The sequence below is a fragment of the Barbus barbus genome (assembly GCF_936440315.1).
Source record: "Barbus barbus genome assembly, chromosome: 31".
Taxonomy (NCBI): domain Eukaryota; kingdom Metazoa; phylum Chordata; class Actinopteri; order Cypriniformes; family Cyprinidae; genus Barbus; species Barbus barbus.
In genome coordinates this window covers 4,081,399-4,098,883 of record NC_136759.1, presented here as the reverse complement: position 1 = coordinate 4,098,883, position 17,485 = coordinate 4,081,399, and the positions used below count along the sequence as shown (strand labels likewise).

The window sequence follows — 17,485 nt, the reverse complement described above, 5'->3', positions numbered from 1 at the left end:
AAGTGAATGTAAAGTTCTTCAGGGGATCAAAATACTTTTGCAAGAGAAAAAAATAGTATTTAAATGCATGGGCTTGCAGAGCTTTTGCATGAAAAACTATATTTCAGTGCTCGTGCTTGTAATAGTAATTGCAATACTTTTTGCAAGAAAACACAAAGTTTTGTCAGCAAAAGCAAAGTTTCCAAGAGCATTTTCCAATCGAGACAGATGGGAAAAAAAAGGAAAACGCCAAAACACAGATTCTTATTAAAACCATACTTAAAGCAGTCAGCATGGCTTTCTATATCTTTATTAATACTTCAAACGCTGTTACGTCATTAAAAGTTAAGGCACATTTTCAGATCCAAGTCCTGCTGGAATACATTTTAAAATAAGAGTATGTTTGCTGCTGGGATTGTATATCACAGATGTGTCATAGAAACATGCACTCCATGGTGCATCTGCTCACACACACACACACACACACACACGCTTCAACATCAAACATCAGCTACTGCTTGTTAAGAGGCATTCGGTAGGGAGCATTCAGACGTATACATTCTGGGTAACATTCATTTCGGTCATTAATGGTTTCGTGTGACGCCCATCAATGTTCATTTGTGGATCTGTGTGTGTGTGCATAAGCTTGCATGCTACAGACACGTGCAATACTAGTCACTTCTCATTTGTACTGACTGAGCACAGAGGCGTCAGATCTGGCCCTGTTCCTGGGTCAGTCCGAGTCGGCTGCGTCTCAGGTGCTTTGGCATGAAACTAGAACCCTGTAAATGCATTTGGAGCCAACATGGCCGCCACAGACACTAATGCTGGAGGCTGGGAGAGGCGCTCTGTCAGAAGCCAAATAGAAGACGACTTCTTTAACACACTCCAAACATGGCACTGAAAACCACTCCTTTATCAATCCATCCATCCTTATGATTGTGTCCAGTTCATTCATTGGGAAGGAACGAGGGGAAATGAAAGAGAAAGACGAGGACAGGGGAGATTTGGCTGATTGGAGTCTTTTTACTCGATGGCTCCGGGTCTCGTTGCCACGTAGACGAAGAGGACGATGATCAGCACGATCACGACGAGCGTCGGTAAGACAATGGTCGTCACCTGCTCCCGCGCCTCCTGCATGGCCTGCTTGCGCTCCTTTTTGTCCTTCCACGACTCCTTCTTCGGCTTGCCCTTCAACTGCCGCATGGCTCAGTGCGTTTCCACACAGCGGGTCACCGGCGATCCCAGATGAAAACCCAAAATACACGGTCCTGTGAAAATACATACAATTTTAAGATTTTTTTGTTTTTTTTAATTGAAGCTCATTAATAAACATTTGTAAAGTTGTAGCAATGTATTTAATGGCTAAGTAGCTACAAAAATTATGATTATAAAAAATAATAATAACGAGTTAAAATCCAATCAAATTTCACCCTAGTTTTTTAATGCTGTCAAATAATTAATCACAATTAATTGCATCCAAAATAAAGTTTTTGTTTACATACTATATGTGTACTGTGTTTATTTATTATGCATATATAAATACACACACATACAGTATATATTTAGAAAATATTTACATGTATATACACATTTATATTATATATATATTTAATATATAAACAGCATATTTTTCTTAAATATATACATGCATATGTAAACAAAAACTTTTATTTTGGATGCAATTAATTGTGATTAATCATTTGACAGCATTAAAAAACTAGGGTGAAATTTGATTGGATTTTAACTCGTTATTATTATTATCATTTATTTATAATGTTTTTTTGCACTGATGAATTCTGCACAACAGTACCAGGAATGCATATAAAAAAATAACTACTATATACCTTTAATAAATTATATATATATATATATATATTATTAATAACTGATACAAATGTTTGCTGACTTTAGGTTTTTGTCGACTTTATTACATTTCAATTCTTAAAAATATCAATACTCTATTAATAAATGTTAATATTAATATATTATTAATAAATAATACAACTTTTAAATTTTTTCTATTACATGATCCTGAAGTGTGAACAAATTAACTTAAGTACGTTATATAAATTGTGCATGCATAATAATTGAAAAATGTTTTGCATTGAGTACAGCATGTCACACTGTAGGATGCTGTCCCTACAAAATAATGTGAAATATTGCCCCATATCTAGTAAGTTTTTTCACCCGTAGTCATGGCAACTGAGCAAAGGTCAGCAGTAAGAAATCTGAATGTGGAAATGCAGCAGCGCACACACATACAGAATGAAGCCTCAGACATAATTCCCACCCAGCCAAACAGGAACTGGGTGTTGTATCCTGAATCTTAAGATTTTGTGCGCACATTAAGTGTGTCCCATAATCAACTATTCACCTGAGGATTAAAAAAAAACCTATATACAGTTCAATCAAACACTTAACTACAGTCAACTGTAGTTTCTTGCAGATCAGCTCAGGTGAGTTAGGTTAATCTGGGGCATGACGCTCTGACGTCTCATTTCCAAGTAAATCTGTTCACTTTACTAGAAGTCCTTCAGTAGCCATACATATATGCTAATACATATATAATACAATTTAGGAACAATTTAACAAGTGCAAATGAGATCTAAACTCTGATATGAAATGCTTAAAATAATTTAAATAAATATTAACAAATCACACACAAAAAACAACAACCTTGAAAACAGAATTGTTCAAAATCTACACAATATCTGTAGATTCTTGAATTAATATAGGGTTTCATTTCTGATTCCTGCACAAGGATTTTCAAATAAATTTGAATAAGATTTAAGAATCTTCAGGCCAATTTGTTTGACTAATTCAATGCAAAGAACCAATTCAAATGAACTGATTTGCTCACAAACTAGAAAAGTATGTAATTCAGAAACTTCTATGATTTAAATGTTTTATTAATTCACAGAGCCACAAAAGTGTCTATTTTTTGACCTGGCTGATATACAGTAGTCAACATTTGAAGTGGATCAAAAAAGTTCATCAAAGTTGTCCGAAGACAAGAATGCATTTTGGTTTTTAGGACAACTTTGATGAAAGGGTTTGATCCACTTCAAAGGTTGACTAGTGTATATTGGTCTAACGTGAAACATGACCATATAGTTTGATTTGATAAAATCTCATTTGTTGGTGGACAGCTTGTTAATAATGTGCTAGATTACCTTAACTCACTCTATAACACAACATCCCAAACCCACCAAGCACAATACAGCACGACATGAACATGATATGCCATACTGTAAATTGATAATGTCACATAATGAATCAGTTGTACAGGTGGGTGTGATATCTTGTGTTGCACATGAAAACAAGAGTTACAGTACTCAAGAGGCTCAAAACACATTCAAACTGGCTTTGAGAAACATGAAGTCCCAGTCCAGCTCTTAGATCAGACTAATACAGTACAGAACATATTAGAAATCCACCGCATGACAGCAGGAGCCGCACACTTTCTCTTCTGCATCGAAGTTGCGGCGCTGCCGACAACAAATCAACGACCTGTTGCACGCAAATGACTTGAAAGCTATCCGGCTCCACTTCACACACATGGATCGCCCTGTTGCTCGCGCTCGTGCGCTCGCGTGGGGACACTTCCACGCACTTTTCGCTTACCGCTGCAGTCTGCGCTCCGCTACACCCGCAGGAGGGCTTTAGTACAGTGTGTTTTTAAGCCTCCGCAGTCGCTGTCTCGGTTCCCGGAGGTTTTGAGTGAGTGAGTTGGGCTCGAGGCTCGAGCGAGATTACGTGGCAGCACAGGAGGAGGCGCGCGCGCGCGCGCTGTCTGCGGGGGCACGAGACGAGGAAAGGAGGTGAAACAAGAAAAAAATAAAACATCTGTAGTGGCAGTGACTCTCTGAGAGGTGGAGACACAGAGACGACAGACCAGAATGCTCTATTACACATAAGCTCAAATAAGTGCAGCAAACTTTTTTTTTTTTTTTTTTTTAAATAGCAAACATAAAATATGTGATATATGACACTGGAATTTGTGCTTTGAGACAAGCCTCTGCAAAGAACAAATAAGAACCAGAGGAGTTGTCCATAGGTCTTTAGCCAGAGAACAAGCGCTGGCTTTTTACGTGTTCTGATTGGCTGACAGATCACTGATGGGCGGGGTTTGGGAGAGACGGTAGCTGCTCAGTTCTTAGACCCAAAAAGCTCTCATTTTTTAGCAATGAATTCAAGAATTCCCTTCACAACATATTTTAAAAACCCATAATATAATTAATACTATCAATAATAATATAACTATCACTCTCTAAGAGAGTAGAGAGAAAGAGAATATAAAAAATAGTTTATATATTTATATATATATAGAGAGAGAGAGAGAGAGAGAGAGAAATTATTTGTTTATATTCACTTTCTCTCTACTCTCTTAGAGAGTGATAATTATATTATTATGCCACCGGGGCTCCAATTTTTATATTCCCTCTCTACTAATTAATTCATATTTATTTAATATTTAAATTATATTAATATAAAAATAATTATTACTATATATGTACACATATTGTAATAAATTATTTTTATATATTCTCTCTCTCTCTCTACTCTCTTAGAGAGTGATAATTATATTTTTAATATTATTAACTGTATTATGGGTTTTCAAAATATATTGTGAAGGGAATTCTTACATTCATTGCTCAAAAATAGAGAGAATATAAAAATAATATTCATACATACATATATGTGCGTGTTAAAAAGATAGACATATATTACTATATATATATATATATATATATATAGATTAAATAATATATAATATTGTAATATATAAGATAGATATATAGATATATATATATATATATATATATATTTCAAAAGATATATAAATATATTTGTTTTACAATTTTTTGGGGGGGATTGGATCAACTTTATTCATTTCCAAGGGAAAAATTTACGTCACAGCAGCATAAAATTATAATAAATAAATAAAAATAAAATAAAAAAAATATATATTATATTGCAATTGCTATATTATTCTTTTCAGGTTCAAATTGCTTTATTGGCATGACAAAAAAATAAGATATACCAATAAAAACAATTATATAAATACAATAACTCAATATACAGACAAAATAGAGGTTGTCTCTTTCTTACAGCAAGACCTCACCTCCCTTGCAGTCATATTTGTACTTTCTGGAGTTTCATTTTGCAGGTATAAGAGTTTGACCTTGTTTTATTGCAACTGAATAACTTTGCTGCGGGCTGCAGGGAATAAACATGTTTAACATGAGTAATTTGTGAGTAATTAGGGTGCATGGTCATAAAGTTCAGCTCTGTTTCCACTTCATTTTATGAGCAGACCATCTCGGTCTTTCTACACACACATGTACTTTTGCTAGAGCGCTTTTTAGGTTCAAGCAATAAAATCCATGTTTTAAATATACTTGATATATACTTGCATACAAACACACCTTGTGTAGATAATAGAATTTTTTCAAGCTGATTACATGCATGATCTATGAGTTTGTGATGCGCTTCTCCGTGGAGGCTGTTATCAGGTGGTCAGCGCACGTACGTGTCTTGTGGGTTTGTGACTGCCAGCGATGTGTCCCAGCTCTTTCTTGATCTCCCAGCGCTGTAGAACTGAGGCCCAGGGCTCCAGTTCAGGGTCAAAAAAGCAAACGCGAGTCTAAAAACAGAACAGCCTTCAAGTCAGAAATAAAAACACACAGAAAGACCAGAGATGTCATTGAGAGCAAGCTGAATGAATTCGAATGTCAAAAAATAAGACACTTTGGACAAACATATATCTATATATTTTTCTGTATCTGTATCTTTAATATAAACTACAGTTTAAAAGTCTGAGTTTGGCAGAATTTTATGGGAAAAAAACAATTTTGATAGATTTTATTGGATAAAAACACAGTAAAATCAGTAATATTGTCAAATATTATTACAACGTAAAATTCCTGTTTTCTATTTAAATATAGTTTAATGTAATTTAATCCTGTGATGCAAAGCAGAATTTTCTGCATCATTACTACAGTCTTCAGTGTCACATGATCCTTCAGAAATCATTCTAATATGCTGATTTCTTCAAATGTTAAAAACAGTTATGTTGCTTCATATTTTTGTGAGAAATCTTTTGTAACAAATTTTGATTCATTTTATGCATCCTTGCTGAACACAAGTATCAAATTCCTTTAAAAAATAATCTTACTGACCCCACACTTTTGAACAGTAATGTATGTTTATTTAGAAAAAAAAGTATATAAAAAAAATGATAAATAAATAAATACTTTTAAATTCCATTTTTCTTAAAAAAAGGATTTGAAAATGTATTTTCTTAAGTTAAAATTCTTCTAAAAAATGCTTCTGTACAATTGATCATTGAATTTATAGGAGCCTTTTTAATGGATCTTAAACAAATACAATATAAAATAATTTCATGAATTTTGCCTTCTCATTTGCTACCTGAGCTGGAGTGGATCGTGTGGAGTCTTTTCCTCTCCTGCACAAGCTCTCTGTGAGTTTCTGTGGCTCAGCCTGGCCATTAAAGCTCTCGGATTTAGAGCAGAGCCCTCTGTGGTCCTCTTCCGTGTTCTCTGTGATCTGAGGAACAGAGAAGCGGTATGGAAACGAAGGAATCAAATGAGAGGCAAAAGAAATTACCATCCTCTGGAGAGCTTGCATGATTTCAACACTGGCTGTGATCAGAGAAGGAGGCGGCAACCTAAAATCTGACACGGTTTCCAGCATCAACTTCACAATGTTGGAACGCGATCATATTGGAAACACAACAGCATTCATATTCGGTTTAAAGGGATAGTTTACTCAACAATAAAAATTATCTCCTTATTTGCTTCTATTATTATTCCTCATGTATAAACGGATGTTGATGGGGTTTGTTTACCTGCTGTGACTCCAGACAAACTTCCCTGAGTCTCACTTCTGCCTCATCCCTCTCGTCCTGAAGCCGTTTCAAACTCTCTTCCAGGTGCTGCACACACATAACAGCAGCATTCAGCACAAACGCCCTGATTAGTTGGTCTTGCAGTATTGATGCCCTGAAGGGCGTAACAGACAGGAAGATGAAGTGAACTGTAGTTTGCTGATACTGCAAGCTACAGAGGAAGGAAAAAAGAGATACATAAAGAGCATCACAAGGCAAACAAACTGAGAAAGAGATGAAAGGAGGAAAAAATGGAACGGCGGATGGGTACTAATGGCTCCTGATTCTACAAGTCCATTAATTGCACATGGATCATATGGGCTGAGGACAACATTTGGGAAAGTGCCACAGATTTAAGGTGAACAAGAGAGCGCTAACCCAACATTTCTCCTGTAGCGTGTGATTGAGATCTCTTTCGGCCTGTAGCTCCCCCTGCTGAGTGGAGGACAGACAGGAGAGGAACCATCTCAGAACGCAGTTGCAGCAAAGACTGAGACTGAAACACACACACACATAACACACTCGGAGATAGCATTATTAGCAGGGATTAGTCAGGATGTTCACTGTAGTCCAGCAAGTTGGTTATAGTCAGATTATCCCATTTTTCTTTGGTTTTTAGCTCTAATATTTTTATCAGCAGTGCTTCAAAGGGTGAATTTAGAAATGCAACATTGTGAGCTGCTCAAGCTATTAAAGCAGTGTTTGTGTAGTAATTCTCTGCCTTAAACAATACTTTTCAAGACTATTATGCTTAAACTTCAAATCAAGTTTGATGAACAACGTTCCTTTTATTATGCATAATTAGGCCTGTCGCAATAATCAATATATCGACGTATCGTGCGATATATGTACATCATCTCAATAATTTTTGGTGATGCAATATATCGCCTATTATATTTACTTAAAAAATTAAAGTCACCATGTTTTGAACATTCCACTTGCGCCTGTGTCTTTTGCAGCTTCTCGTACATAACGTGCAGTCATGCAGGTGTAGTCATGAGTTGCTAGTTCAAATTTAAAAAATGCTTCTACAAAAACAAGTTTCATCTGCAGATATGGTCTTGTTTAGGGATCTGTGCCTAAAAATCTCCATCCAAGTTCTTTGTGCATTTTTCTTTTTTCTACTTGTTACTTTGCACTTTTTGTTAGAAAATGTTTATTTACTATTTATTCAAGTTTTTTAAGGCATCTAATATTTTGATACTTGATTTCCTTGATCTAAATATTCTTAAAAATTAAAAGTTTGTTGTTATTTGGAAGTGTGTAGGTCTTCTTGCATTATTATGCTGTTACGTTGTGATTATATATCCAGTGGCATAAAATGGTCTTTAAAATGACAATAATTTTGCTTATCACAATTATTTCTGGGGCAATATATCGCACAACAAAAAGTTATTATCGTGACAGGCCTATGCACAATACTTAAATGAATTTTATTGTGCTCAACATAATACACTATTAAATACATGATTTTAAAAAAAGTATTAAAATTTACCTCAAATACAGCATTTCCACACTTTTTTTTATAAATAATGAAATTAAATATTATTTTAATGAAATATCAAGGCGACTAAAAGTATGAATAAGAAAGTTATTTTTTCCATTACTTTAACGAGCAAATAACATGTATTGCAACCTGGAGGCGAACATTTAGAAACGAATTTGAAAGCTTTTCTACTTATAATCCACAAGGGGGCAGAAGACATGCAGTAGATCAGGGGTGTCAAACTCAGTTCCTGGATGGCCCCAGCCCTGCAGAGTTTAGTTCCAACCCTGCTCCAACACACATACCATGTTCCAAACAGGATATATCGCCCTCCAAAGGGCCCTTCGGAATAAAGGATTTCCAAGGGTACAACTGATGGACACTTTGGGCTCCCATGCTCCTTTGCGCAGATGCTTTGCATGATGACGGCGCCTCCGTGTGGGCACAAAATGATGACGCAGAAGGGCACTTTAAGAAGGGCACTTTTTTTGGGGGGGACAGTATTAATTATGTAAATGATGTAGAGGCGTTAGAAAGTCATGTATGAAATACGATGCATAAATCTTAAGGTTAAAGGTTAAGACAGAGTAGTCATTCAAAAAAACATCAGCTATTGGATTTTGAAAATAGTGTTTAGTTTGTCCTGTGCATTGTGGTTTTCCTGTAAGGCCTGCTCTAATGTCTGGTCAAACTTCCTGTTGTACAGTTGAGCTTCATCAAGTGCTTTTTGAAAAGATTCAACCTTCAGAAATGTGAACATGTAAACAGTTAAACTCCTTGATCTCACCTCTTGTTTATTTGGTCATCAGTGTGTTTGTGTGTGTTATACCTTCTCATTGTTCCTTGCGTTGAGATTCTCTACTTCAGCTTCAAGCCTCTGAATCTCTTTCATAGCCTGCAGTCTGACAAACACACAACATAATGCTGATTACAACAAACAATCACTGACTTAAAGACCATGTTTGCACTTATAATGGAGGTCTATGGGGCAAGACATTCTCCAGAAATGAGCAAATATTTAAGCACTCATAATTGTTTCATACAAAAAAAAAAAAGTGTTATTTGAGTTGTGACGTGTCTAAAAGGCTTAAATAATCGATTTATTTCCTACAAACAGCTTTTAGCTTCACAACATGTTAACTGATGGACTGGAGTGGTGTGGATTATTGTGATGTTTTTAATCATCTGTTTGGACTCTCATTCTGACGGCACCCATTCACTGCAGAGCATCCATTGGTGAGCAAATGATGTAATGCTATATTTCTCCAAATCTGTTATGATGAAACAGCATCTTGCATGAAAAAAAAATTCTGCAAATTTACATTTTGTCTGAATTATTCCTTTACCCATGGTTGACTGTGAATATAGCACTTCTGGGAACTAAAAACTTTTGTGTGATGATACATCCATGCCACAAGTCAAAGACAGCTGCCATATCAGCCAGTGCAACATAAAAAATGAGTACCCCATTAAGCTGCTATGACCCTGTTTTTTTAACCAGATGTGTGTCCTCTTAGTCTCTCACACATACCTCTCTCTCCTGAGTGTGTGTAGTTCCTGCGCTCTTTCTCTCAGCTCTGCATGCAATGTTTGTGTGTTCTGCTGCAGACGAGCGTGAGACGTCAGGACATTCTCCAGTGTCTGCGCTACTTCATTCTGTTATGCACAAAAACATAAAAACGTTTGAACTTTTGTTAATTCAGCTCATAGGTTTCAATTGTCTTTCTTTGAATCCCTCACTGTGTCTCTGTGCTGTTGCTGTAGTGCGCAAAGTTGTTCTTTTAGTCTCTGATTTTCTCTCTGTGCCTGAGAATGAGACAGAAAGAGTGTTAAATATTCAGTAGTTGACTTGTTGAAGGGGTCATATCATGCATTATTTATTATTTGATATTTATTCTTAAAGTCCTTAACGTTTCTTTCCAAAAAACAACCATTATTTTGTTTTGTCATCATTTTGCACCCTAAACCCAACAAACTCTTTGCTGCTCTCACTCAGTTTTTAAATCCTCCATTATTCAATAACTCTTTAAAAAGCATAAAACAAGAGTTAGAGTTTTCATTTTAAAATCAGCCATATCAATAAATTAATTATTGGCTTGTCAGGTATCAGCCAGAATTGTAATACTGACTCAGCACTACAGAAATCATGTGATATACTAATGAAGCATTTTTGTTGCACATTTTTGTTTCAATGTCTTCAGGTCAGCAGCCATCTGTTGCACTCGTGCCTGTGTAAACACACACACGCACACGCACAGCCTGGTATATGTTTCTGACATATAATGTGTGTGTTCATCATATGACCGTTCAAGCATCATTTTATGTCACACTGTGCAAAATACATGCAATAAATCCATACACATACAAAATGTGTGTGTCTGTGTGAAACGGACCTGCAACTTGCCCTTCTCGTAGGCCAGTTTGCTCTTGCTGTCTGTCAAGTCCCAGAGCATTTGTTCTACCTGACGACGAGTTACCTGAGAGAGAGAAAGAGAGAGACTTACAAGCACACTTTCCTTTGACGTGCATCTGACTCTGTGATCTTTTGATCTCAAACCTGCTGATGCTCCAAGGCTGCCAGGCTTTCCATCAGCTCCTTGTTCTCCTCCTTCTGTTTCTGCAGTGCTGAGTTCACCATGGTCAACTCCACCTGTCAATCACAGGGATGAAGAGGATGTTTATGGTAATTGCTGTAGTGGAGTCAGTACAGCAGGTGAAATGAGCTTCATTTTATATCCAGCCAATCCAGGAGAAGAAATGAAATTCAGTGAAAAACTCTGATCTCCTAAATGTACTAGAGAAAGACTGGAAGTGACCTCACATTTGGTCAGCAGTACAGTACCTTGATCTCTGACAGCTGTGTTTCCAGAATGTTCTTCTCATTTTCCAGAGTTCATCTGAGATTTGGAAATAAAGAGTTCATTAAAGCAATGGGCCACAAATGGTTTTGTGGCACAGTGTTTTTACAAATGTTAAAGGGATAGTTCACCCAAAAACTTTTTTGTCACCGTTTACTCACCCTCATGTCGCAATCAAACAGTTGATGGTCTCCATTGACTTCAATAGTATTTCTTTCCCTACTATGGAAGTCAATGGAGACCAACAACTGGTTGGTTCTTTAAAATCCAAAATATCTTCTTTTGTGTTCAACATAAGAAAGAAACATATACAGGTTTGGAATGACATGTCGTGTGTGTCATGTGTTCCCGCCTCTTGTTTCCTTATTTGGTTTGTTTCCTGTCCTCGTCTAGTACGATCATTAGTTAATTCTTGTCCAGTCGTATACGTCTAATTATCTATGATTATCCTGTGTATTTATAGATACCTGTCTGTTCAGTTTGATTTCATCTGGTCTACTCGTTACTCCCCGGTGTTCCTGTCTGTGCCTGCCTTGCCTTGTCTTGCCCTGCCTTGATGTCTGAAGTAAAGACTGTTATTTTGATGTTACATCCTCGTCTGCGTGTTCCTCGTTCCTTCTTGCTGTGTGCACCGTGATAAGGGGAGTAAATGATGACCGAATTGTTTTATTTTTATGTGAACTATTCCTTTTAAGAGCTGTTGTTAGTATGGTGTGAAAAGATATTCAGTGGTAGTGCACAACCACATTGTTGCTGTATTGCTTTGCTAAAATGGCAGCTTTTGAATAAATAAAACCATGAATAAAAATAATATATTAACATAATGAATTAGCAATATTAATAATTACAATACATTATGTAATGTGTGTGTGTATAATAAATAAAATATTCTATTATTATTTTTAATAACAATTTAAATACTGTTGTTGTATTATCAAATTAATCATGCTAATAATTCTAATATTATATGTATATTAATTATACAATTGTATAATTTAATACAATGTATTAAATTAAATTGTATTTGTATTGTTGTTATAATTAGTGTTACATTTGTCACTGTAATTATAAAAATGATTAATATTAATGTATTAAAAAATGTTTTCTTAAAATGAATCATGCTAATAATTATAATACATTGTATATGTATATTAATTATATAATGATGTATAATTTAATAAAAAAAATATTATTACATTTGTTATTGTCACTGTAATTATTATGATTATTATTAATATTAATTTATTTAAAACAATATTTAATTCTTATAAAAATGAACCATGCTACTAATTATAATACATGATATAATGTGCATGTATATTAAATATGTAATTATGTAGAATTTGTCATATATAATTGATACATATTATTATTAAATGTATAATATAATACAATAATATGTTACTACTACTACTACTACTACTAATAATAATAAACAAACAAAAAAAATTTGATTCATCTGGTCAGAATTTCTGTTTATCTGTTTCATTCACATACATTTAACAACCTCGCAGTGCTTTCTTGTAACTTATAAAAGAACTTTCAACTGACCTCACTCTTTATCTGATCTCTCTCTTCTCTCAGGGTCTCTCCATCTTTCACGGCACAGTTGAGCTCCCCCCGAAGCCTCTCGATGGTGCGTTCCAGCATCTGCTGATGATTGACAGCTGTCTCCTGGGCAACGGTGGAACTCTGCTGCAGTTTGGCATGATCTGCCTTCAGTGCCTCCCTTTGAGAGAAAATAAGAGCTGATGATTACAAACCTTAATCCTGATCTTATTTACAGTACATTATGTCAGAACTGTGATTTACAGTCAGATTTTCTTTTATGCTGTTTACTTTTGGTTGTCAAGGATCACTCAACATGTTGCCATCAGTCTAAATCTAACAATCTACAAGTGAGATGAATTTGAGTCCAAATACGGTAGCGTTTGCTTGGATACTGCGTTTGGCATCAGCAACAAAAGACACAGGAAGCGTTTGTCTTTTTCCTGCTGTGGGTTGCGATCCACCAGCTGTGAATGATTTCTAGTAGTGAATTTGTGTGTGTCTCTCACAGTTCTTTCTGCAGGGTGAGTTTCTCTAATGTCGTGCCCTGTAGTTCAGCCTGGATGTTCCTCCTGGCTGTGTCTAAAAGCAGATGCTGCTCCTGAAGGTGTTTAGACACACGATCTCGCTCCGCCTGAACAAACAACACATTCCCAGCAGTGTGTGTGAGGAAAAACTGTCTCTATCAACAGAACTGTTCAGTTTTGCTATAATTGGTATATTTAGTCTTATTTTCCATCTTTATCCTTCTGAATCACTTGTTTAATTAGTGCTAATTTGCTAAACACTGTTTAACTTTTACTATTATTCTTATTTCGTTTCTTATGACACCTTGCCAATTCCAATGTACAATTGTTTTTCATGCTATCAAATGACATTAAAACTGAAACTGAATTGATATACCTTCATTTTGTTGTGATATTCTGTCTGTAGTCGAGTGTTTTCCAGTGTTAATGAATGAAGTGCGGTGCTCAGCTCTGAACCTCTAACTCTTCATTCAACACCTGAGAGAAAGAAAGAGGTTAAAGTCTTATGACCTTCATTCATAACACACACAAAGATTTTTACATCAGAAAAGGAATGTTATCATGTTATTGGCTTAACAAAGCTGGATGGATGGACAGATACATATGAGCCAGATTAATAACGACTGTTTTTCACGCATATTATTTGAATGACTTCAGAAGGTTAAAGAACATATGAATGATATGCATTACTATATGGTACTTTTATATGCTTTTGGAACTTGACAGTTACGATTACCTTTCATCCCTCCTAGAGTTTCACAGATGATAAAGTCTTATGGGTTTGCATATGAAAGGATTTTTTTTTATTTTGGCTGAGTTATTCTTTTAATATTGCAGTATCAGTTTTTATTTATTAATTTATTTGGGAATATTGTAAAAGGCCATTTTTTTACAATTGAAAAGTTTTATGTAAATATGTGCAACACAGAATGCAAACAAAAAATAAACAGACCAATGTGAGCTTTTTGACAAAAAAAAAAAAGTTGATTCAGTTTAATTTTCCAATAAAAAGTGCAACTTCGTTATTCAAACAAAACAGTGAAGACAGAAAGAACGTGTGAAGTTTTCACTATCAACAGAATTGTGCTGTTTTTTGTCAGAAAAACAGAAAAGCTCAGAGAAACTTTATATATAATATAAATTAAAAATAACTGCTAATATTGTAGCACAAATTTTCTTTTTTATTATAATCTACAATAAATAATTAAAATGTTTTATGCATATTTTTTCAACACAGAAAGCAAAAATGAAAAACAATGCTGAAAAAAGTTTATCTTCCAGTGAAGTATCTTCCATGTTTTATTATTCAAAACAGTACAAACAGAAAGAACATATGCTGCTTTAATTGTGTTTCTTTTGTATTGGTCAACAAAAATATTTCATTATTTGTAAATCTGCAGGAAATTAATGTTTTTTTTCCCTTTCACAAATTCTTCAATAGGTACAATTTAATTCCTTATATGGCATGCAGCTCACTCTTTTCCCCTTGTCCCCTTTAGTATAATAATATACAGGGCTCCAGACAAAAAAATCGAGTAAGGAGCCATTGGCTCCTATAAAAGAAAAACTTAGGCGCCAAATTATTTTTTTAGGTGCCACAGAATAAAAGTGGTTTATTTTATTATTATCATTTTATTTTTCCCCCCTATTTTAACATTTCAATCATTTTGTCATGTGTTTATGTCTTATCTTTTCTAGGCTTTATCAGCATTTTAATCCATCTTGTAGATGATCAGGTCGACCGGGGGACTAAGGTTCACTTAAAGTGTGAATTAAATGTCTTTTACAACTTGAAATATACAGTCACAAAGAATTGTTCGTTACACAGAATCTGTACCAATATCATGGACCATAAGCATCACTTGGCAACTGAGTGCAGTGCATCCTATAAATGTGGTCACGTCTTTCACACATTCAGTCTGTTTTTCTTCATTAGTAAAATGCAATTTTATAGGAGTTGAATCATGTACAACACAATAAGTAAAAATATTAATATGCAACAGCGCATAAATAGGCTATAGCAAAACGCTCCTCTTTATAGTTATTTTTCTAGCTGACTGATGAGTTTATGGACACTGAGTGGTTATTCTGAGGTAAATGTATTACAATGCAATGTTTACAAGCTTTATACATTTCCTCAGTTTGAAACACTGAATGAGATTTTCCATAAAACATTTCAGTAAGTTGTACTATAGGCTTTCTTATTGCCTACCTTTTGATCATGTTCATTTCATACTATAGTAGTAAATCGAAATATATAATGGGTTCACTTGCTGCTTTAACTGAGGTGCTAAAGTGCTAAAGAGATCGCGCCTGAGCATTAAGTGCGATACTCTCCGCTCGCGCGACCCGGACGCATACACGGACCGTGTGGACGCGGGGTACTGGTGTTTATATTATCACCTTTCAGGTCTCTCTCACTGCGTTCAGCAGACTGTGTGCGGCAGAGACGAGGACTGTTTGAAACTCTTTTCCAGTAAAACTTTGATGCGCATCGTCTTATGTAAGTTTAATACGTGAACATAACAAAAGATGTGAGCGCAAAACAATCGGGAAAAAAGTCCTTTCATGCAAATTATATATAGTCGCCAGTGGCGACCTCAGCAAAAACTTGACTCGCAAATTAATATTTTTGGTCGCAAATGCGACCATTTTAGTCGCAGTTTGGAGCCCTGATATATAATATAATATTTACAGGATAATTAGATTACCTTCAAACAGAGATGTGACCAAACAAAATTAGGAACCATTGCTCTAATCCAAATTTGTACAATGGCAGTATGTTGGGTTTGTAGAGCTAACATAATTATATAATGCTAAACAGATCATGAGTGAGTGAGTGAGTAGGTGTGTGTGTGTGTGTGTGTGTTTGGTTCTGGTAAACCCTACGTTACCAGGACAATATGTCCCCACAAAGATGATGATATCTGAAATTTTCATCATTGTGGGGACATTTTTTTGGCCCCTGTGTGGAAACAAGCTTATAAATCATAGAAAACAAAGTTTTGTGAAAATCTAAAAATGCTGAACGTTTTCTGTAAGAGGTAGGTTTAGGTATAGGGTTGGTGTAGGGTGATAGAAAATACAGTTTGTAATGTATAAGAAGCATTACGCTTATGGAATGTCCCCATAAAACATGGGTGTGTGTTTGTGTACCTGGACTTGATCTGCAGCTGCTCTGAGGTCTCGTCCATCTCTGATGAGTCTGCTGTTCTCATGCTGCTGTTTCTGCAGAGCCATCTTCAGACTCTAAACACACACCGTGAGACATCATGAGACGTGTCATTATCGCTGTCAGTGTCCCTTTCACATGTTCTCGTACCTTGATCTCGTTGGTCAGATTTAATATCAGTCTCTTTCACTCCTGACAGGAAACAAAACACTATAGTTTCAAAACCAACAGACATACTGTAGCATAAACAAAGTTTAAAACATCCCATAATTCAGTGTTTCTGACCGGATTGGTCTCGAAGCTCCCGACACTCTCTTTCCAGGCCCAGAATTTGCTCCTCCCTCTTCTTTAGCTCCGCCCTGTTTGCCTGTCTGTCAGTACGTAAGCTGTGACAGTCTGCTTGTAGAACCTCCACCTGACAAGACACCAGCAAACAGTGGGCAGAAAGCTTAAATTAGACATTTTATGAACGTCTTGATTTGTTTTGACCCCTTTTATCATCCATCAGGTGAAAATCGTAAATCTGATCATTTAGAATCAGCCTCTTGTCAACAAGACACATGATTTAAGATCATTCAAGTCCATTTATCAAGCAGATAAGATCACGATAAATGAGAACATAATGTGAACCTTTTAATGTGAACCTATATAAATTTATGTTAATTGAAATAACGAAATCTAAATGTGAAATTAGACTGATTAGGTGAAAAAGAAACTTTTTTTAATGTACACTGTTTGGGGTATTTTTGGACCCCAGAGGACGTTTCCTGAATTTTTAAAAATGTTCTCTTAGTCCAAATGGCATGAGACTTTGTACACCTGTCAACACTTTCTAGATCTACAAATAAAAAAAAATTAATTGGAATGATATCTGTTTTTATGTCAGCATAGAGAGAAATGAAGTGGCATACTTCAAAACATCCACAATGCAAAATGATCGTGCACGCACACACACACACACACACACACAAGAAAACCCCAGGTAGAAGATGAGATGCTACC

General features: G+C 35.5%; 1 protein-coding gene and 1 pseudogene across 3 annotated transcripts; both read right to left on the bottom strand.

The window, feature by feature from the left end:
- Positions 1 to 254: 254 nt before the first annotated feature.
- LOC306851625 (single-pass membrane and coiled-coil domain-containing protein 4) lies at positions 255 to 3,722 on the bottom strand. Of its 2 annotated transcripts, none has more exons than XM_079388014.1 (2): positions 3,607 to 3,722; positions 255 to 1,250 (listed from the first exon to the last, which is right to left on the bottom strand). In XM_079388014.1, exon 2 carries the CDS (start codon positions 1,183 to 1,185, stop codon positions 1,006 to 1,008), a length of 180 nt encoding a protein of 59 aa, XP_079244140.1. In that variant the 5' UTR covers positions 1,186 to 1,250; positions 3,607 to 3,722; the 3' UTR covers positions 255 to 1,005. The 2 variants fall into 2 exon arrangements, with proteins under 2 accessions (XP_079244140.1, XP_079244141.1); XM_079388015.1 differs by having other exon boundaries at positions 3,596 to 3,626.
- Positions 3,723 to 5,386: 1,664 nt separating this feature from the next.
- LOC306851248 (coiled-coil domain-containing protein 150-like) lies at positions 5,387 to 16,551 on the bottom strand (annotated as a pseudogene). The gene is made up of 15 exons: positions 16,468 to 16,551; positions 13,688 to 13,788; positions 13,294 to 13,418; positions 12,788 to 12,965; positions 11,221 to 11,271; positions 10,936 to 11,028; positions 10,772 to 10,855; positions 10,556 to 10,606; positions 10,119 to 10,184; positions 9,910 to 10,034; positions 9,208 to 9,280; positions 7,271 to 7,388; positions 6,854 to 6,940; positions 6,415 to 6,552; positions 5,387 to 5,629 (listed from the first exon to the last, which is right to left on the bottom strand). The product of its transcript is annotated as a coiled-coil domain-containing protein 150-like (transcript).
- Positions 16,552 to 17,485: the final 934 nt, after the last annotated feature.